General features: G+C 37.7%; 1 protein-coding gene across 2 annotated transcripts in view; it reads right to left on the bottom strand.

Moving 5' to 3' along the window:
• Positions 1-23,459, bottom strand: part of Tanc2 (tetratricopeptide repeat, ankyrin repeat and coiled-coil containing 2) — a 304,791-nt gene that overhangs the window by 66,706 nt on the left and 214,626 nt on the right. For both annotated transcript variants that reach the window (XM_059271952.1, XM_059271953.1), the window contains exons 10-11: positions 18,958-19,091; positions 10,209-10,440 (exon numbers count right to left, since the gene is read on the bottom strand). In XM_059271952.1, the coding sequence (XP_059127935.1) occupies positions 10,209-10,440; positions 18,958-19,091 (366 nt within the window). The remainder of the gene's footprint in view (positions 1-10,208; positions 10,441-18,957; positions 19,092-23,459) is intronic.

The raw sequence follows: 23,459 nt of genomic DNA, 5'->3' as shown, positions 1-23,459 counted from the left end.
TGTCATATGGATTAACATTTAAAAAAAATTACATTTGTGATATAGATGTGTGTGTGTATGAGTCAATTCTCTCCTTCAATCATGTGGGTCTCCAGAGGTTGAACTCAGGTTGGCAGGCTCAGAGGCAAGTGCTTTTGCCCACTGAGGAGCCATCTCATTGGCCCTGGATATTTTAATGAATGATAAAAAATTAATTTGCTTATAAAATTAAATTTCATTTGCATAAATTTCCAGTAGAGTACATTATTCATTATATGACTAAAACACAGAGTATTTCTCTTTTCTAAAGTGAGGACTAACATGGGCTGGCTACATAGTTTGACAGTACATTTATCTACCTACCATACAGAAGGTACTGGATTTGATCTCTAGTACTTTTGAAAAAGGAAACATTTCTTCCTTAATCAGGATAATGATATTTTTTTTTAAATCTCTGTGAGTTTTCCTTGTTTAAGATTTTCCTTCTCCTCTTGGGAAGAGTTACTTAAAAGTTACCTAGGAATGTAGGTTTATGAGATGTTGACAAATAAGTTTATTTAATTCATCATCATATTTCTTTTTTTAATACAAAGAATTTCCTAATGTTATGGACATTGTAAAACAATGAAAGATATTGCCAATTTCTTTTCCTTTGTCTAATGAGGTTTGACAGCTACACCCTTAAGAGATTCTAACGATCTTTAGACTGCTTGTTAAATGTAACTAGTCTTATAAGAATATTTCTTTATATTCATTTTCAAGCTTTTACAGAATAGTAAAAGAATTTTTAAAATTAAAATTAAAAAATGAGGACAAACAAAAATTGCTACTTCATATTTTGCCACATATGAACATTTTTTCTTTTTGGTCTTTCAAGACAGGGTTTCTCTGTGTAACATTCCTGGCTGTCCTAGAACTCGATTTGTAGACCAGGCTGGCCTCGAATTCCCTGAGATCCTGCCTCTGCCTCTTGGGTGCTGTGATTAAAGATGTGGCCACCCGGCTACCATGAACATTTAAAATGCAACTACTATTTATTTTTTGGTTGTGAGCCTCACCTTTAATGTCTACATTAAAGAGCCATGTCTACAGCCTGTAACTACTATTTATTATCAGAATTATTTCATAGAAAAATATTTTAATTAAAAATAAAGATATCAACTTTTATATACTTTTAAAATCCATTACCTATCCCCACTCAAATTCTAGACAGTCTCATTTTCTTATTTTTTTTAAAGATTTATTTATTTATTATGTATACAGCATATATGACTGCAGGCCAGAAGAGGGCACCAGATCTCATTATAGATGGTTGTGAGCCACCATGTGGTTGCTGGGAATTGAACTCAGGACCTCTGGAAGAGCAGTCAGTGCTCTTAACCTCTGAGCCATCTCTCCAGCCCCCTCATTTTCTTATTTTTCATGGACTAACTGAAGACTTAAAATTATTTGACCCTTATGAGTCATTGTTCTAGTTGACAAGTCACTGGAAAGGTTTCCCAAGCTCTCTGACATTCCCTGGGTATTCCTCATTACCTCTGATTACATACAGCCTCAATAAATCTTTGGAGTCTTCCCTAGTAGTCCCATTCTAAAACTGTACGTAGCTGCCTGGGATAAGTAATGATCACAGACACTGCAAGAGAAGAGGCAGCAGCTAGAGCTGAAGTCACAACTGAATCTTAAAGTACTTCTATACTAGTACATCCCTCAGGAGTTACTAATAAAGAACCACAGAGCATTTTTCTTGATCAGAGTTATCTTCTCTCAGTTATGATGTTACCTTCTCCTTTCATTTCATATTGGTGGCTAACGCAAATGCCTACTGAGAAACTTCACACTTTTGGAATCTTTAAAAATTTTGGAAAAATATTCTATCTTTTTAAATTAAAAGTGTATTATTTGAAATCTAACTTCTGACTACAAATTGAAAAGTTATTTTCCATAAAACTTTCCTGGGAGGAAAACTCTAGCTACCTCTGAGAATAAAATATATATATGGTAAATGGAGGCCATTTCAACTATATACTCATACAACCAAAACCCTCATCAAATTAAAGAATGTTTCTTCCATTCAAGAAAATTCCTTTAGGTTCCCTTCCTGTCAGTGCTTAATGGGCAACTAACCACTGTTTTGATTTCTATCACCACAGGCTACACATACATTTGTTTCTTTTGATCAATATAAAGTTTCTGAGACTAACATTGTTGAGTGTAGTATTTGTTTCTTTTTATTACTAAGAATAATTCTATTGAACAAATATCCAGCCTGCTTATCCACTATGTTGATGGACATCTGGGTTTATGTACTTATTAGGATGATTATATGGATGATCTTTTATTGTTAATATGATAAATCATAGTGATTAATTTCCAAGTGTTAACTAACACGGCATTCCTGGACAAGTAGAAACTAACTTTGCTATTAGCTTTTTTCTTTTTCTAGGATTTTGTTACAATGGCCATGAGAAATTATGGTCTATAATCTATTTCTTCTTTTTTTATTTTTTAAAGATCTTTATGGTTGACATTTTGATGTCAATGTTATACTTGCCTGACAAAAATAAACCATGACATGTTTTCTGTTTTTTTGAAAAACATCTGTATCAGACTGATATTTTTTCTCAAAATGTTGACTATAATCATTAAAATAATTTGAATCTATAGTTTTCATAATAGATTTTTTTTCTTTTAAATTATCATTAAATCTAACTGATATAATGCTATGTAGGTTTTTGATTTCTTTTAGAGTTACCAACTGGGAAGTTGTGTGTTTGTTTTAAGAACAACCAGGCCATTTTAGCAAATTTGTTGAATTTTACTGTTGTGAAGTTGTTTATAATGGTTTCTTTTAAAAAAATATTTTATGAATTTTAGTGTACCAGCCCTTCATTTCTGATACTGTTTCTTGAACAGTTGCTGAGGCTTGCTTATCCAATTTCACATCAACTTTCTACTGCAGTTGTTTCTGTTTTTTGATCATTTCCCTCTTTATACTAACTCTGTTTATTTTCCTTATATTTTTCTAGTTTAAGTAAGAAACTTACATAAGTGATTTTATATTATTCACTTTGAAATATTACACATTCTTTGTATGACCTGTTCTTTGACCCATAGATTATTTAGAAGTAGGTTAACTTATATTTAGGGGTTTTATCTTACTGATTTCTAATTTAATTCCATTGAGAACACTGCTGCAATATTTTAACTTTTTGGGGTGTGCACACCCACATATGCAGGCCAGTGGACAACCTGGGTGCTGTTCCTTAGGTGTTGTCTCTTTTTTGAGACAGGCTCTCTTAATGGCCAGGGACTTGCCAAATAGGCTAGAATGACTGTCTAGTGAGCCCTAGTGATCCAGCTGTCTCCTTCTCCCCAGCACTGGGATTACAAGGTGTACCTCTATTCCTGTTTTTATTTTAAAACAGGTATTGGATATGAAACTTAGGTCCTTCTAACGTGTTAGACTAAAGTCACTCCCTAGACTGATATAACTTTCATTTTTGTTTGTTTTATGTACTCTAACCTAGCCTTGAATTCACAGTCCTCCCACATCAGTGTCCTAAGTGCTGGGATTCTTGGCATGCACCACTATACTCAGGCAACTTTTAGAATTTTTGAGACTTGTTCAGAATATAGTTTATGTTTTCTTGAAGAAAATACATATTCTGCATTTATTGGGTAATATTCTTTAAATATCAATCAGAGCAAGTTGGTCCAAATCTTCTGTATCTTTAATTGTTTCTCTCTACTTGTTTAAATAGTTACTGAGAGTCATTAAAATCTGCATCTTTAACAGAGCATTGCTTATTAAACTCTTTGATCAGTTTTGGATTTATGAAATCATGATACTAGGTACAGAATTTAGGATTATTATATCTCCTGATGAATTGGCTTTCATGTCTATTAATTATCTTTATTAACACTCCTTGTCTAGAAGTCTATTCCAATATTAATAAACTACTCTAGATTTCTTACAGTTTATGTTATACCCACTATTTTTCTATCTTTTCATTTTCAATTGTGTCAAATTTGAGTAATTATGTAGACAACATATGGATCAGATCTTGTTCTTTATTCAGTCTGACAGTTTCTACATTTTAATGTACTTACCCTATTTATATTTCACAACTAATTTTTTAATATGAATTGTCTTTTTCTATTTTTTTTGGTTAACCATACAATTTTTAATGTTTTGTAAATTGTTTTTACAATTGCTGTTTATGACTTTAAGGGTGAGTAGAAACTACCAGAATTAAGTTGAAGCAGTTGAACTCACTCAGAATTATATTAGTAGGGATATCTAAAGCTGGTTATAAAGAAATAAATGAGTATATATATCTTATAGTACAATTATAAACTGTTTTATTATGGTTGAGAATTTGAAGCAGACTCAGCAAACATCTTTGTATTTTTTTTGAATACCTATAAGGCGCAGCCCTTTGTATCACTGACCTTTTAAAATACCCAAGCAGTGCCAGGCTTGGTGGTGCATGCCTTCAATTCCAGCACAGGGTGGGGGTGGGATATGGGGGGTGAGGAGCAGAGGCAGACAGGTCTTTGTGAGTTTGAGGTCAACCTGGTCTACACAGTGAGCTCCAGGACATCAAGGACTACATAGAGACCATGTCTCAACAAAATAAAACAAAAACATGCAGATGAGCAGTTTCCCCTTTTATGCCTCTATTCAAAATTTATTTCCTGAAATATCTACCATGTTCAAGGTTAAAATAATATGAATGATAAAAGTTGAACACAAGTAAGGTTTTAAATTCAACTGCATACAATTTAGTCAAAGAGGTAAGTGCAGAAACAACTAATATTTGTACATCATGAAGCTTATCTGGCATACAGTAAATACTCATTAAATGTTCATGTTAAACAGGGCAGTGGTGGCACACACCTTTAATCCCAGCACTTGGGAGGCAGAGGCTGGCAGAGCTCTGTGAGTTCAAAGCCAGCCTGGTCTACAGAGCTAGTTTCAGGACAGCCAAGGCTACACAAAGAAACCCTGTCTTGAAAACCAAAACACAACAAAACAAAATTCATGTTAAATTTTAAGATTTTTACATGTATATAATAATGTGTTGAGTAGCACAACTGAGATACCTAATCATTATTTTTTCTGTTTGGCTTCCAGTGCTGATAAAAAATTATGAATGGAGGGAGGCTGGTAAGGTGGCTTACTAGGTAAAAGAACCTGTTTCCACATCTGATGACACCTATGAAATTAGGTAAAAAATACAGTGTTAGGTATACGGATACTGTGTAGGCTTAATAGGAAGGAATTTAGGGCAAGAGTAGAATTTCCCTAGTGCTGAACCTGGTGCACAGAAAACAGCATTCAGGAGCAAGCAGTCACTACAGACTTAGCAGTTTGAGAAAGAAAAGCCGATATGAGGCAGGGAAATAGTAAGCAGGTGTTTGAATATTCACTTGTAGAGAACTTGAAAACTAGGGGAGTTAAGGTAGAATAGCAACAAGTATAGAGGTTCTTGGAGTTTGTATAGGAACTGTGTCCTTGGTTTTCTGACTATGAGACTCTGGATGCAGACTCCTAGGGGAGAATCGGAGTCGAAATGCAACAATATTATGAGGAACATGGGCCGGAAAAGATTCCAGTGGAAGCTTTTGGCCTGTGGTCACTAATTCAGGACAGTTTAGATCTGAGTCCTGAGTGTCAGGGGGAAATTTTCCCTGAGGCAAACATGGGTGAGACAAAACCCTCCGCTCTGCTACAGCTGCTGCTAGATGGGAATGCTTTTACAAAATCGTTCAATCAGTGTCAGTTCCCTCTTGGCCATGAAGCTGAGTTTAAGGAACAAAAGTCTTGGGATGAGACAAGGGAGGAAGTGAAGGGCTTGAGAGACTTAATTTCTCTTTCTCAAAAACTGGAGGATCTTCAGGTCTCTCCTTCTCAGAAGGGTACTCATCTTTCTTCTGTAGGGGTGGAATTAGACCCACCTGGGGGGTCGTCTATCATAATGGGAAAGTTGCTCTGGTGCAAAAGCCTCCCAGAACGTGGCAAACGCTCGCTGCTAGTCCTGTGTCTCCCCTTCAAACCAGTATTAGAGAAGCAGCTAGCAGAGGGGAGGAGGTGCAAGGATTTCAAATGTTCCCCATAATTGAGCAGCAAGATGTGCGAGTGCATGTTCTGATTCCTTTTAAACAACTTAAGGAATTAAAAACTGCATGCCACCAATATGGCCTGACAGCCATGTTTACACAAGCTTTGTTAGAAAGCCTTCCTTTAGAGGCCTTGCCTCCTGGGACTGGAAACAAATGGCCAGAGCTTGTCTGTCAGGTGGAGATTATTTGTTGTGGAAAAGCGAGTTTGTGGAGCAATGCCAGGCCACAGCTGAAATAAAAGGGTCCAGCAGATTCCCATTACTTTTGTTTTGCTTGCTGGACAAGGCCCTTATTGGGAGACAGGTCAACAGTTAAATTTTGATGTGGCAGTGTAAGCTCAGGTTAACGCAGCTGCCAAAAAGGCCTGAAATAAGCTTCTACCATCTGAAAGACAAATTGAGGATTTATCAAAGGTAAGGCAAGGGTCTGATGAATTGTGTCAGGATTTTGTTTCTAGGCTAATGCAAACAGCAGGCAGGTTAATTGGAGATTCAGAAGCTGGACTTTTGCTTGTTAAACAGCTCACCTATGAAAATGCTAATGCTGCTTGTCAAGCTGCTTTAAGATCTTTTAAAAAGAAAGGAAACATCTCTGACTATATTCGACTTTGTTTGGATATAGGGTCTTCATAACACCAGGTTATAGTCATGACTGCGGCATTATAGGGAAAAACAGTCAAAGATATTCTTTACCAGCAAAGAAATTATGGCTTCAGGCAAGGGAAAGCTGTCAGACCACTGAGAAGCTGCTTTGGATGTGGCCAGATGGGACCTGAAAGGGAGTGTTCTGAAACGGAAAAAGCTTAAGGGCAAATAAGGAACCTGGGTTGTGCCTGAGATGTAAAAGAGGGACACACTGGGCTAATAGATAACGATCAAGGACAGATACACAGGGGAATCTGTTTCAGGGAAATGGATGGAGGGGCCAGCCCCAGGCCCGGACAAAGCAGATCTCTGGGATAATTCTGCAGGCTGTCTCCCAGCAAAGAAATATATTCAGGACCTCTATAGAGAAACCCCAGGTAGTGCTGGATTAGATCTCAGTTCTTCCATCTATACAGTTTTGACTCCTGAAATGGAGATGCAGGCACTCCCTACTGGTGTCATGAAATGTTTCTCCTTATATGGGGATACCAAAAATTATTAAAATTGATAATGGTTCTGGATATAGTAGTAAAGCATTTCAGTAATTCTGTTCCCAGTGGCAAATTGAGCATAAAACGGGTATTCCTTATAATCCTCAAGGACAAGACAAGACATAGTGGAGAGAGCCCATGGGAGTCTCAAGATGCAGCTTCAAAAAATTAAGAGGGGGAAATTGTACCCTCAGTCACCACATAATGCGCTGAATCATGCTCTTTTCATTCTGAATTTTTTGAACGTGGATGTCCATGAGCGATCTGCCATGGATAGATTTTTGGCATGATGGCACGGCGCGACTTTTGCTCAGGTGAAATGGAAAGATCCTTGCTCAGGATTATGGAAGGGCCCCAATTCTGTTTTAATATAGGGTCAAGGGCATGTTTGTGCTTTTTCACAAGATGAAAATGAAGCTCAATGACTGCCTGAGCGCTTGGTGTGGTGTGTGGAACACAGGAATGTCAGCTCTGATGATACTGTAACTGCTGATACTCCTCCACAGGAGCTGGAGTGAGAGTAGCTGAATAGTGTTCTTGATCCACTGATGTTCCATCCTGCAGTCTGGGGAAAACAGGAGACTAAGGGGGCCCTCCAGACTGCTGAGAAGGAGTTTGGAAGATTTTGTTGCTATTTGGTATTCAAGGACTAAGACTGTGAAAGCTGGAATGTAAATGGAGCCAGAGCGACACCGCTTCTGGTTGCTAGTGGCAAATCAATGCGTGGCTCCTTTAAGAGACAGTTCCTGATTCCTACTAGCAGAGCAGACAGCTTTCCAAAGAGCTCTGTAGCAGCTCAGTTACCTTGGCAACCACCTTTTCCTCAAGACAAGGTTCCTTGGGAAAGACTGCCATAAAATGCTGCTGTAATTGAGAGTGAAGTTTCAGCAATGCTTGTTTGAACTGAGTTGAATTGTTGCATTCAGGAGCTGAAACAAATCTGGGTAAAGGGATTGTCTCTCTGGCTGGCGATTGGCCTACCAGGCACACTTCCATTATGATGGTGTGCTGCAACTGGCTCCAGGATGGCTGGGAAGGCCCACTGGGGAAGGTGGCTTGGCACCGCCCCAAGTGTTACAGCCCCCTGGCAGCAGTGCTTGCTGAATCTCAGGGCTGAGGGAGCCAGATACAAAGACTCCAGAGCTGCTGACGAGTTAGGCTCTAATTTCAAACTTTTAGTGGAACTTTAAGATTGTTACTAGAACTGACTTTTTTGAGCTTTTGCAAACCTCAGAAATGTAACAGTTTTGAGTTCACCTACAATTTTAACTGTGGTGACTCACGATTCATGTACCCTCTGTCTTGTAAGTAAATGTAAATAATTCTGTTAAGAGGTCTCTTTTAGATGTTTGCTAAAGTTTGTAAAGTATAAATAGTCCTATAGAGAGTTTGCTTTTGGATGTAAGTTTGTAAGCACTGTAAATATGGATAGTAATATTCATGCTAGAATTATGTTAACCTGTTGATTTTAATGAACCATGTTTGGTGAAGCTAAGGAAGTCTTTAGGTTTGATGCAGCTGCATCAGAAGTTTATTGATTTATTTGATGCATTGGCATCAAGAGTTTATTGATTTAAAAAAGGGCTTGGTGCAGCTAAGGCTGTTACAGACATCTTAGATCCATTCCAAAAGGACATTCCATCTTGGTTATCCTCTACTCCTTTACTGGGGGTATGTGGCAGCCATAGGGATTGCTATGGTTGTTCCAGCTAGTTGCAAGCTCTTAGTAGGGATCTGAGTCAGAGCTGAGTTAAGCTCTGTACTTTTTCCTGCCAGAGGCTGGTAGTCAGAGATGGGTAAGTCCTTTTTGCTAGCTGCCAACCTAAGATAGAGTACACTTGACAGAAAGCATATGTCCATGATGGGTAAGGCTGATTAGTGAAGAAGACCACTGAAGGCAGGTACAGTCTATCTGAGGGGTTTGAGGGGCCCTTTAAAATATTAAGAAGGGGGAGCTGTAGAGACCCACAGAGACTTCCTCTCTTCTCCTCATATGAACCCTGGGAAAGGTGGGAGCTGGCCTCCCACAGAAAGCTATAGAGGAAGAGACCCACCCTCATCCTCTGGCCTCTGTACATGTGGATGTGTATATTCATGTGCAGGTACTATATATGCAACCCTCCCCACACACCAACCCACTTCCCCACACCAAAAAAAAAAAAACCCAAAATAAAAAAGGTAAAAAAGTGTGCAGCGGAGAGAGGTTTAGGAAGTATGCGCTGGCTTAAGGAGGAGACCGTACTTAGGCTTTAATGGAGACCAGGGCTGTGGAGGAAATGGGAGGAAAGGCATGAGTATGAGAGGAAGATAGAGCCCATTAATTACATTTTCATTTAAAAAATTAGCTTTTCTGATACAATTTATGTACCACAAAATGTCTATACACCCTTTTAAGTACCTTTCAAAGTGAATAGTTAAGTGATTTCTAGTATAAATACTCAAGTGTACAACCACAAGATGCTTTATTTGCATGGACAGGGCAATAAATATACTGCAGATATTTTCCAACTATACAATGTTCTATAGTATAGAGTTTCTAAGCATAGAAATCCTGTAACAGTGAGCTGGAGCTACAATTTTACTGATTTATTCTAATTCCACAGAAAGGATTAGAAACTCTACTACGTTTATTATAAGAAAACTGAAATTTAGAAATCAAAATGAGAACTTTTACAAAGGAACAAAGAAGTATCAGTTTCTACAGGAACTTGTTCTTTCGAAATAGGGTCTTATTATATTGCCTAGGTTGGGCTTGACTTCCTGGACTCAAGCAGTCCACTTACCCCAGCCTCTTCCAAGTGTTGGGACTACATGTGTTTACCATCACACTCCACACAAACAGTCTTTTGTAAACTATATTCTGTAGACATCAGTTATGGGACATTTAGTTTTGGCAATGTAATAAACATAATTATTTCTATATCATGACCCAAGTGACCAAGGCTCCTTAAGACCTCATCTATACCTTTGTGGAGGTTCTCCAGAGGCTCTAGGACTCCCCTCCGGAAGGAGGCCATGGGGTCTTGAACACAGGACCGGAGGCTTAGCATGCTTTGCAAGTGAGGTTCCCGAAGAAGCTGCTCCCGGTAAGCTGTTAGCTGAGGTGAGCGGCAGAGCAGGGCAGCAACATTGTGGACAAATTCTGGTACCAGGCAGGTGTAGGCATTATCTGCTTGGCAATAGTGATAGGCAACCACCTATATAAAGACGAGATTGCAAACAAGCTTATCAGCAACTATGGTTACCATATGACCATTCCCCCTAACACTGTCTTTGGTTTCTCCATTTCCTCATTTTTTTTTCAAATAAAAATAAAAGCTACTAACTCAACTGTATAATTTATGAATAGTCCAAATTTAGATAGAATATTTCCATTGTATATACTTATAATATCACAATCTAAAATTAATATTTATAAATAAAAATAGGATATTCCTTCTGGATTATGAGAAACAGGAAGCAAGACTGAGAATGAAGATGTTCATTAATACTGCTAGCATTTATTCAAAACAGTAGTATAGAAAAGGCTACTATGTAACAAAGCATTAGAAATAAAACAATTAGAGGAAAATCATGATACTCTCAACAGATACACATGCTTATATCACTTTTTGGTTAAAGTTGTGTTTTGTTGTTGTTGTTGTTTTTTGGAGACAGGATTTCTTTGTGTAGTTTTGGTGCCTGTCCTGGATCTCACTTGTAGATCAGGCTGCCCTGGAACTCACAGAGATCTGCCTGCCTCTGCCTCTAATCTCTAGCGCTGGGATTAAAGGCGTGCACCACTGCTGCCCAGCTACAGTTGTGTTTTAAGATAAACCTATAAAATAAAGTAATTTAGATTTAAAAATGATCAGTAAATATTTTCTGAAAATCCAGATAGAAGAAAAGTACCAAAATTAGATAAAAGGGAAGGAAAGAGGTGATATGGGCCATGAGTCTTAATAACATTTAGGTTCTGAGCTTTCTGGTTGGCTGTTTTAAGCTACTTGTCAGAATTATACAGAATTTACTCCCTATCTTCTGTTCTGGCTGTTATTTTTGCCTCAAGAGAAAGTGCAAAAGAGGGTGCCCCCCCTTTTTTTGATAGGGTTGCATGTAACCAAGGTTGGCCCCAAACTCCTGATCCTTTGTCTCCATCTCCACAGTATACCATTATGCCTAGTGCAGAGGGTGATTTTAATATACATCACTCTTCCTCTGGCTCTTACTCCTCAGAAAAGTGATGGGATACTGTGGAAAACATGGCATCAGTAGGACAGATTCAGCTTGAAATATGGAAAGAATCTGACATGGTGCTCAGAACACAATAATCACTTCTACACTCCTCTTACTCATCATCGCCATCATCGACATTCTACATGTTCATTTTAGCTACTAGCTTTGTGCCTATAGGTAACTCTGACATCCTACTAGCTCAGGGATGTACTGGGAATACTTTCTTCAGTTACCTCTCATAAAGGAGTTCTAGTCTGAAAAAACTCCTAATCTATGTATAGTCATCTCTTTAATACATTCTGGAAATGCCAACTCTTTTAAACAGTCGCTTGTGAGTGAAACAATGAAGTCTGAGCTCAATACAGGGACTAGAAATCAGAGGTTGCTTTTAAAAAAGCTCCACTCTTTAGGTACATTAATCTGTGCTTTATTATCTATCTTAAAGACAGTGTAAGAAGCCTCTCAGTCAAAAAGCAAAACAGCAAACCTTTGAATCAATATATAATCACACCATATTTTGCTTCAATTGATTCCAGATGTAGAGGCAATGTACAGGTCAGCAAGCTTTGTATAATTTAACTGCTTTTTACCCAATGCAATGGGGTATCATTTTACGGATAAAGATATAACATTTAGAGATTTTTTTTTTCTGATTTTGTTAAAAATCATGTGTGTACTTGGATAAATGGGATTTCATTTAACATAGGTCAATGTTAAAAGTTATATTTTCTTTTGGTTTTTTTTTTTTTGAGACAGGGTTTCTCTGTGTAGCTTTGGAACCTTTCCTGGAACTCACTCTATAGACCAGGCTGGCCTCGAACTCATAGAGATCTGCCTGCCTCTGTCTCCCCAGTGCTGGGATTAAAGGCATGCGCTACCACCGCCCGGCAAAAGTTGTATTTTCTAAAGCTGCTTCTCTTTTTAATTTTAGTATTTGGCATTAAAATATAAAGTCTTGATTTCTTTGGAGAATTCAGGTAGAAAATCCATTGCAAGGCGTTCAAAAATAGGTTACTAACTACACATTTCAAAGTAGTTATGTAGTATGTATAAGCATATAAATTCTGTCAAAACTATCTGATAGGCACTGAGATGTCTTAGTCAGATAAAGTGCCAACACCCATGTAAAAACAGCTGTGTGTCAAATCTCAGTGCTGGGGAGGCACAGATAGGTAGATCTCTGGCCAGTAAGCATAGCTTATCAGTGTGCTATAGTTTCGGTGAGAAACCCTGATTGAAAATACGATGAAAGACAACTCAGGAAGATGTGTGTGTCTGATGCTTGTGGAGGCCAGAAGACAGCATCAGATAACCTGTAACTGGAGTTACAGACAATTGTTAGTTGCCATGTAGGTGCTGGGAATTGGACCTAAGTCCTTTAGAAAAACAGCAAGTGCTCTTAAGAACTGAATCATTTCTGTAGCCTTTCAAATTATCTTTTGATATTATCTAAAACTTTTCCTATATATAAAAGCAAGAAGCAAGCCTAGACTATGTATTTTTCCCAGTCTTGCATTGTACCAGTGATAAAAGCACATTAATACAGCACTCTACAGTTCTGAGGAAGTTATTATACTCGATTTAGTTACAGCTTCTTGGAAATAACTCAGAATCAATCTGCCTTAATAAACCAATAGACACAACCTTTTCCCTGGTTGGATTCTTATTTCTCAAATAATTGTCTTATTCTCATTTATAGCTATATCTTTCTTATATAATTAATTTTTCCATCCCAAGATGTATGTATGTTAACAATCTTTGAAGAAAAATAGTAAGTAAATATGCTCTTCCTTCAAGGGAAGAACAAAAGGGGTAGGCGACATATACTAAAAGATGGAGGTCAATATAGTATTTTGCTTGGAGGCTGGCAAAATCTTTAGTAGTAAGGGTGACTGCTGCCAAGCCTGAGGACCTGAGCTCAATGCCTGGAATCCGCAACTCTCATATATTATCTTCTGACCTAGACACTTGAGTACACACATAATAAATAAATGTAATACAGTATTAAAATATTTTTATTGGCTTAGAAATATAGCACAGTGGCAGAATGCTTGCTTAGCATTCATGATACCCTGGTTTTCATCTCTAGTACTGCCAAAGGCGGAGGGAGACAACTTTTGATTTAATGCTATACCTAGTAAATGATAAAACATATCATAAACCTTATCAAAGAACTGAGTGGCAGCACATCTTCCAGGCTTATGTTAAAAGTCTCGGGCTTTCACACACCATACAGCATTTTGTACTTCAAATGAATACCTATGGAGGAATTAAGCTAACTACGTATTAAGGAAGAATAGTTTTGAATATATGGAACCCATTTGGACAGAAAAATCTAGCCTACACAACAAGTGGTGTTTGTGTCTTTTAAATTCTAGAGTTATAATAGCTCTGTCTTTAGGTCAGCGCTAACATTTATAAGGCCATTCGCTACTCAATACTCCTAATTTATTTATTAGTGCTATCCTTCAACTCTTAAGTCAGTTTAAACCAACCAACCAACCTGGAACTCACTATGTAGATGGGACTGGCCTTACAGTGATCCTCCATCAGCTTCCTAAGAGCTGAGACTTAAGTCCGAGTCACTGAGGCTAAAGATGGTATAGTGGTTAAGAACATTGGCTGTTCTTCCCAACAACCTGAGTTCAATTCCCAGCATGTATATGGCTACTCACAGCTGCCTGTGATGCCCTCTTCTGGCCTCATTGGGAACAGCACACCATGTGTTGCACAGAAAAACATGCAGGCAAAACACCTATCACATAAGATAAAATGTGTGAGCTACCTCCACACCAGCTACTTTAGTATTTCTAGGGATCTGAAGACTCACTGTAAATAACTACTTTATCTTCCTTTAGTCTTGTCTCTTAACTCTGATTCTAACTTCACTCTGGGACTAGAGGCTAAAAATAGTTCCCAGGCTTGGGTTCTGTTTCAGTAATTTTCCAGTTTGGAGCCCTACCTTCTCTGCCTCCTCCTCCTCCTCCTCCTTTTTTTTTTTTAAGAAATGAGACTTTTATTTTTTAACTTGAACTCATTTTAGACTTACAGAAATATTGCAAAAGTAGTACACAGAGCTTCCATTTATTCCTTATAATATTTTATATAATCATAATTTAAAAAGCCAGCAAATTAACATATAATAATTTTACCTTAAAATCTAAATAACACTTAGTAATCTTACCTAAAGACATCACTCAAATTTAAGATCCTTTCCTATTCAAAACTTATCAGGGACTCCACATAGCATATTTCTCTTTAGTCTCCTTTTATCTGTAAGAGATCTTTAGTCATTTTTCACAACTTTGATGTTTTCAAATATTGACTAGTTATTTTGTTCAATGTCTCTCAGTTTGGGGTTGTCTGATGATCTGAGACCTTTTCTTGGAAGAATACCACAAAAGCAGTGTTGTGTCCTTGATGAGTCAATGTTTGTATGTCTTGTTATTGGTGAGGCTGATCTGCTTTGCTTGGTTGAAGTTAAGATTCTGCAACTGTCAATTTGCTATCTTTCTTTTTGTGGTTAAAAATACCTTAGAAGAGAGAATTATGTAATTCATATTTCTCTCTACATACTTGCCCATTAACTTTGCTCTCTACCAGTGGATCTCTTCTGCAGCAATGATTATCATGATGCTTGATGATTTTCAATTTCCCTTTTTCTATATTTGTTATTTGGAATCCCACTGAATTTATATGAGCTGGGGATACAGTGGATAACATCTAAGCACTGACTTATTCTAGTGTAAGAGGCAGATTAAAAACAAACAAACAATAAACACTGAAGCTGACAAATATATATTTAGGTTGTTTTTCCTGTATTTGTATCAGGAATGTAGAAGAAATCTAGGTCAGTATTAATTTGAGAAGATAAAGTCCCTAGACACATGAAAACATTATGTATAGGTTACTTGCTGCTTGACTTGGGTCTCATTTGTCCTCAGTGTTCTCTTTAAGAACACCTACACCAATACTAATCAAACTTCATACCACTGCCTTGTATATATTCCCTCCCTCCCTTTACCCTTCCCTATGTGTTGTCTAACATGTCCATATTACGTTCAACTTGCTTAATGTTACCAGACTGCCAAAATAATGGCTGCTTTTGCTTACAACTTTAACAGTAGCAACACCACTTCCAAGAACCAAGATCATTTGACATTTTTCTTATGTAGTACAGGAATGGCAAGCAACATTGAGTTCTTTCTTACATAAAAATTCTTTTTTGGGAAAAACTCAGCTTTTGTTTCTTTATGACACATCTTAAAAGTAGCTGGTTTCTTTAATTAGCTGATTTCATATGCATTATCTTCTTAAAGATTAAACATTGTCATGGTAAGAGCTGCTAGCCATATAGAAACCCCCTTTTTTTTTTTGAAAAAGTATAACTCAGCAAAATCATTGAAAGGTGGGACTTCATCATAATTTTTTTTTTTTTACTTTGAAGGCACATTCAATGACTGATAGATTTTTCCAAAAGAATACTCAGCAAAGATCCTTCTTGTCACTAGAAAAATAGCAGTGGTTACAGGCACAGGTTCTTGAGCACCTGTCCTATCTTTTACAGAATGAAGACAATGATAATATTCTTAAAGAGGTACACACAGGCTCTGAATCCTAGCTCTGTTATCGATTAACAGCATAGCTTTGGAAAAATAATCACTGGAGCCAGCGTTTTCTCCATATAACATAGAGATAATAATGACTACCATATAGGGTTAAGATATATGGGGTTAAAAAAAAAGCAAACAAATTCCAAATAGTTTAGAGTCTCCACACTTATTACAACTTCACTAAACAGGAGCCAATGTGTTGCTATTAACCCATCCCATAGGCGAATTTATATACACAAGAAAGACCCTGAATGACTCGTGGTGCCTCCCCACTGACTATGCTCAGAACACAGCAATGCTTAACTGAAGACACAACCAACAGGTGCTGATCTAGCAAAAGCAACTACAATCCAAGTGTAGTGTTTCTTCAGTGTACAAGACTGTTTTAAAGTTCTGACCAACTCTTTAGTGGCTCCCACTAATTAGCACAAGAAGCAGCAAGAGCACTATGAACTGCCAGTGGTAATTACTGATATTGAGGAATTGACATCAAGGACTCTCAAATCAAGAGGCTCTTGATATATATTTTTTGAAATATTGACTTGAGAATCTCATTTAAAAGTCAGATGTCCACTTACTGGTTTGTTAGGGTGAGAAGCAAGGCTGCTGGCTTCTGCTCTGTGCTCCCACAGCACAAGCTTCTATAGCCGAACTGTAATGTGGCACAATTACTAGGATAATACTCATTTTTCAACTAGGAGCCGTTTCTTATACAATGTTTAGCATAAACTTAAACATGCTGAAGCCTCACATGCAAAATTTATTTGTATGTTGCTCTTAGAATTCTAAAATTTATTTTGAACTAAATGTAAATAGTCATCGATTTCCAACTTAAACAATATTTAGCATTTTTTTCAGTATTAAACATAAACATCAAGTCTAAGGAGAAACTTATTGTATAATGTTTAATAAAAAATTAAAAACATCCTATTTCAAGGTATAAACAGACTCATTTACATTTTGTTTAAAGGTGACACAATCATGAAATTTAGAATGTGATCACTTCTTCAGAAAGAATAAACAGTCACAAATATCCTACTTACTATACTTAAAACTTTTCAAATATGGAAAATAAGTATCTTGGGATTTCTTTCCTTGGTGAAAGAGGGAGTAAGCCGTAACAAAGAGGAGAGGTAGAATATCTTTTATTTTCTTAGCACCCACCACCATCTGATGTCTTATGTATTTACTTGAGTATTGTCTTTCTCTTATCATAGAATGTAGGCTATACAAGGCAGAGACCATTTGTGTTGTGTGACTCAGTTCTGGATTACTGAATATGGGTTCCAAGCACACATTCTAAGTGAATAACTGGATGCTATTCTGGGACCTCTTCAATATTTATCTATTTCTGTATTTATTTAAATTACTCTAAAGAAGAAGCTGGACCCATATTTATAAGAAAGCAGAGATGTCTCCTACTGTTCCACCGAGCTGACAATGAATATGAAGCAAACCTGGGGCTTTTCTGGAAGTCTGTCTAAATGTGTACTTACTAATAGGAATGATTACACCCTACCCACCCCATGGGGTTTCACTCTGTAGCCTAGGCTGGAACCCACCGTCATTCAGTCTTCCCTAAAATCCCTAGAGGCCCTGCTACCTCAGTCTCCTAAGTACTGAGATTAAGAGCCACCACACCTCACTTAGAATGGATTTCTATGAGGAAATCTGAAACTGGCAATATTACAGACCATCTGTAAAACTTCAGAAAAGCACAAGAATTAAAAGTACCAGGTACTCTGGAGGATGAAGGTGAGGAAGAGAACCCAGACTAGAAATTTCTCCCTAGCATCTAGAGAAGAGATGTTTATTGACTAGAGACATTGGGAGAATCTAAACTTAGGGATATCCAAAACAGGGCAAGGTAGAGAGGCTGGTGCAGAGTTGAAAACAAGGGCCTTCAGTAAAATTTGCATAGTGACTACTGGAACACCAGCCTTATTCTGACCAGCTCTGGAATGTGGGTATTCAGTATACATATTTTCCAGGTAAAAGGCTAGAGAATTCTTTTTGAAAGGATGTGAAAAATTTAAGAAAGAAATTCCCTAAAACGTATGGACACCGATTTCTGGGTATTTCCAATAAAGAATGAATCCTCTAAATGCCCTTTGTATACCCAAGCAAACTTGGACACATGAGATCTCTCTCCCTCTTCCTTTCCTTCCCAACACTCCCCCACCACCCTACCCCCCGGGGTGGTGGAGGGAGAGGGAAGGAGGGAGGGAGAGGAAAGGAGGGAGGGAGAGGGGAGAGAGAGAACACTAGAGGAATAAAATTTAAAAATGCTTTATAAACAATGGAAATGCAGAAAAAGAAAAAAACTGTTTGATATTAAAATTATGATAGCCAAAAATGTGTGTGTTTTTTTTTTTTTTAAATGAAAGGGTTGGAAGATAATGTTGAAGAACTCTATCAAAAGGGACTGGGGATGTATAGTTTCTGAGGGTTGATGGGTTGGATAAAGAAGTCAACTGAGTTTTGAGCATTATTTGCTTTTCTATGTACATATGTTATTTTGAGAAAGATAGGAAATTTAAATTAAAAATATTATGGACTAGATGGTATAGTAAGAGGATTTGTGAGCCAGTAATAAAAATGAAAACTATTGTTTACTTATATGGTGACTTTGGCTAAACCATCTAACACTCTTACCTAACTCATTAGAAGACTTTGCTTCTATGTCTTGAAGGTTCTCATCCCATCATAGTATTTTTGTTTTTTGAACAGAAAACCAAAAACAAACAAAAGTACAAAGAGAAGCTTTTCTTCATATTCTCATGAATACTTTACATATTTTTGTTTATTTCTGCCAAGAGTCTCCCTATCTTTGCTTTAGTGCTAAAACGAAACTAGAAGGTCCCCAACTTGGGAATCCTATTGTACCTGTGAGGCAAGTCTTCGCATGGCCTCCTCCTGCCGTCTGCGCATTTCTGGAGTTCCTGGGCAGCTTCCACTGGTAATAGATGAATGGGCTGAAGGCGGCTGGGTGAGTGGTAGCTCTCTGTTGGCATCTACATCTGAATTAAAAAGATGAGATGTTTAATCAGAGAATCATAAAACTCTACATTGGTGGCTCTCAACCTTCCTAATGCTGTGACCCTTTAATACAGTTCCTCATGTTGTGGTGACCTCCAACCATAAAATTATTTTGTTGCTACTTCATAACTATAATTTTGCTACTGTTATGAGTCATAATGTAAATATCTGATACATAGGATATCTGTTATACAGGTCGTGACCCACAGGTTGAGAACCACTGCTCTAGACTAAAGGCATATTGAATTTCATATTGTTCTATGACCCAGCAATTCCATTCCTAACTATATACCCAAGTGAAGTTCAAAACACATGTCTAAATAGAAACTTGCACATCAACGTCCAGAGAAGCATAATTTAGAATAGACAGAAAGTAAAAACAAGTCAGATGTCCATCAATTAATGAATGGATAAATGTGCTACCTCCATACAATGGACTACTACTTGATGATGAAAGAGTTACACACATATGCTACAATATAGATGACACCTTATCAGCCCCCCAAATCTCAAGTATGTGCTTCTATTTATATAAAATGTTCATTCAGATGGAGAAATCTGTACCGATAGGTAAAGTAGGGGTTTTCTGGGGTAGGAGATAGGGAGTCTGAAGGAAAGTAGGGATTTACTGCTGAAAGATATAAGTTTCTTTTAGTGGGATCAAATGTTCTAAAATTAGGCTGTGGTGACTGTAATACAACCTTTGGATATATTAAAAATTCAGAACTGAGCATTTCATTTTATTTTGAGATAGAACATTACTATGTAGGCAGATTTCATTATGTATACAGTATAGGCTCACACAGAACTTAACGTCAATCGTCCTGTTTTAGTTCCCTGTGTCCTGGGATTACAGCTACGATACACCATGCTCATTTTATCTATCTTTCTATCTATCTATCTATCTATCTATCTATCTATCTATCTATCTATCTATCTACCAACCAACCATCTACATCCATCCATCTATCTACCTATGGCTGATCCTCACTTTGCTACTAGGACTGGCCTCAAACTCTTCCTTGATCTTCCTGTTCTGCCTCCTGAGTGCTGGGATTACAAGCGTACACTATGCCCAGCTGGGAATTGAGCATTTTAAGTGGGTAAAGTAAGATTTAAAAAAGAGAAGAAACTTTAAGACTTTTCACTGGTTCTTGCTAGTGGTAAGACATATCTTTGGATTAAACAAAGAAACTAGACTTCTAAATCACAGAACTGGAATATAACATACAAAGGCTGTTTAAAACATGGTAATGGCCGGGCGGTGGTGGTGCACGCCTTTAATCCCAGCACTTGGGAGGCAGAGCCAGGCGAATCTCTGTGAGTTCAAGGTCAGCCTGGGTTACCAAGTGAGTTCCAGGAGAGGCACAAAGCTACACAGAGAAACCCTGTCTCGAAAAACCAAAAACCAAAAACCAACCAACCAACCAAACAAAAAACCATGGTAATGTTATGCTGCCACTGAAAACTACATGGAAACCAAGCTTCAAGTGGTGTAAGTAATAAAGTATTAGAAAATGAAAAAAGGAAAATGCACTATCTATTAAAAATGACAGGACCAAATAGATAAGAAAATATTTTAAAAACAGGAACAAAAATAAACTATTTGCAGATATTGGATGGCCAAAAGCTGTAAGAAGGAATAGAAGAAAATGGTATCACTTAACTTTGCACCAGTAAAAGTGAATTTATATTTCTTCCACTCTATTGTGGTGGAATAGACCTCTTGGTCACCCTGCAATACCTGCAGGGGTGAGGGTACAAAAAATGGCAGTGAGGCAGGTCTGAAGAATATGTGACACTTTGAGTTAAAGTTCAGTGACTGTATTACACTTGCTGGTTCTAATGCTGTCCATGGCTCTATGCTCCCTTGTTTGGAATTTGATTTTTGAGTAATTACTGTCTAAATACTCTGTCCTCTGGCTATTCTCCTTTTTTTGTCTGAGTGGCTTACTTTCTGTTTGGCACACAGAAAACAGTAGAAATAGAAGTTAACAGATAAGCACAAGTCAGTGTACTCAGCAAACTAGCAAAATAGATTCCCGAAATGAGCAGAGTAGAAATTACTTAACTGAGTAGCTATTTGGAGGTTTGGCAGTTGCTGACAAATGTCAAATCCAGGTAACTACACTGGGACCTCCAATGATAGGAAAATAGTCATGTATCAGGCAGAACTTCCCTATCTACCATATTGAGTAAGTCTGTAGTGGACGCAATAATGTCTGAATTATACAACAGTCTATTTTCACAAAATGTTTTTGTTCTTTGTGTGTGAGGGGGGGTGATGAAGGCAGAGAATGATGGGGGAGTCATACCTGTGAAAGTAGGCGGAAAGCAGGATGACAGGCTAGTGTCTGCCTTGACAGTTTTTCTCTACCTTCTAAGGGAAATGACAAGGAGGGGGTGGGCTGTGGAGCTGAGTGTGGGGGAAGGAGAGCTATGCAGTAAAGTACTGCAGGCTAAACTGCTCACATCTTTGCAGCAGTATTGCTCAGTGTGGAGGAGGCAGAAGAAAGAACAACAGATGACACACAGAGATAAGTCAAAAGCTCTGTCACTTTCCAGTTTTTCATTATTACTACAACTGTATCATGGCATCACTGCCCGAGGGTTCAGAAAGCCAGTGGGATTCCACATAAGCCTACACAAGTTTAATGTATGTTAAACTGTAGAAAATTAGGCCAAGCCTCTGATATTATTCTTTTTCCTTAACCAAAGAACTTCTGCTGCTTTGGGTAATATTTTATATTTCAGCTCATATAGTAACAAATTTAAGCTGAAGAATCGTTTGCAGGCTGGAGAGATGGGTAGGTGGTTAAGAGCTCTCCCTGCTCTTGCAAAAGACTCAGGACCCAGGATCAATCTAGCACCCACATGACAGTTCACAACCATCTGTAACTCCAGTTCCAGAGGATGTGATGTCCTCGTCTGACCTTTGTAGGTACGAAGCACACGTGAAGCATATACACATTAGACATTAAACACACATTAAAGTGTATAAATCTTAATTTTTAAGTTACAAAATAAAATAAAATAAAAATAGCTTGCATCCTATCAGTCCAGTATCCTTGACTCTTTTTAAAATAAACACAAGTTCTTTGAGGATGGTAGAGCCAGAAGGTAGTTTGATCACCAACAGATTATGAGAACAAATATTTTTCATAAAGCAATGTGGGCTCTGTGTAACTCTGACAGAGATAGTGACATCTACTCTATATTATCCTACTCCCTTTTCAAGTTTTGAAAGTTAACTAAAGGGTCAGATCTACAGCACCAACAGTGGAGATGATCTCATAAATAAAGAGTATTTCATTGTTTTTGGAGATTCCCAAGAGATAACAGGCAACAGATATTAGAGAATAACAATAAACTACCTTTGGAAAATCTGCTTTGGAGAGTGTACAGACTGGTTTCTATTTTCTCTTGTTCTGCCAGGTTTATGTGTGGACCCCAGATACTCTGCTTTTAGGCAAAGCAGTTATCCTTGACTTTGGGAATTTATCTTTTGTTAGGAATGATCCCATCACTGCTATCTGCCACACTGATATACTGAGGAGTCAGAGAAAGTGTTAGCTATCCAGTTTTCTTTCTGGCACACTCAAACAGCTTAACTCCTGGCCTACTCAGATAAGCAGTAGTATGGTGTGATAGATATTTAAGCACTCGAAGGAAATCCTGGAATAGGTGTGGAAATTCACTTCCAACTATGAAGACATGTTCTTTGACTCTACATTTCAGCATAGAAGCTATTTTTAAAACTCCTCTTCTTCATTATCATTGTTATTTGCTGTATAAAGGACTGAACTCCATTTCAGGCATGCGGAGCAAGTACGCTGTCACTGAGCTACATCATTATCCTTAAAGCAGTTCTCAACAATTAGCTAGTCATACTTCTTCAGTTGCAAATGATAAAACTGAGATCCAAAGAATTAATGCAAATTTAAAGTGACAAAGTACTTTATTATAAGCAATTTGAATGCTGTGGCACAATCCCAAGTTCTTGACTCTCACAATATGATGTCAGTCTACCTTAGAAAAAATTCATTTAGGAACATGAGCAAGGTATTCCTCTTAAGATAAGAGTTCACCATATAATCTTACTCAGCAAGCTTTCTGTTTAGATACCAGGTCCTTTTGCATGTTAGGTATTCTTTTTTTTTTTTTTTTTTTTGGTTTTTCGAGACAGGGTCTCTCTGTGTAGCTTTGCGCCTTTCCTGGAACTCACTTGGTAGCCCAGGCTGGCCTCGAACTCATAGAGATCCGCCTGGCTCTGCCTCCCGAGTGCTGGGATTAAAGGCGTGCGCCACCACCGCCCGGCTAGGTATTCTTAAGTGTACCAGAGACAATCA

The sequence above is a fragment of the Peromyscus eremicus genome, chromosome 8a (genome assembly GCF_949786415.1).
Source record: "Peromyscus eremicus chromosome 8a, PerEre_H2_v1, whole genome shotgun sequence".
In the NCBI taxonomy this organism is placed as follows: domain Eukaryota; kingdom Metazoa; phylum Chordata; class Mammalia; order Rodentia; family Cricetidae; genus Peromyscus; species Peromyscus eremicus.
Note: the sequence above shows the minus strand (reverse complement) of the source record. Positions and strands in the feature narration are given on the sequence as shown.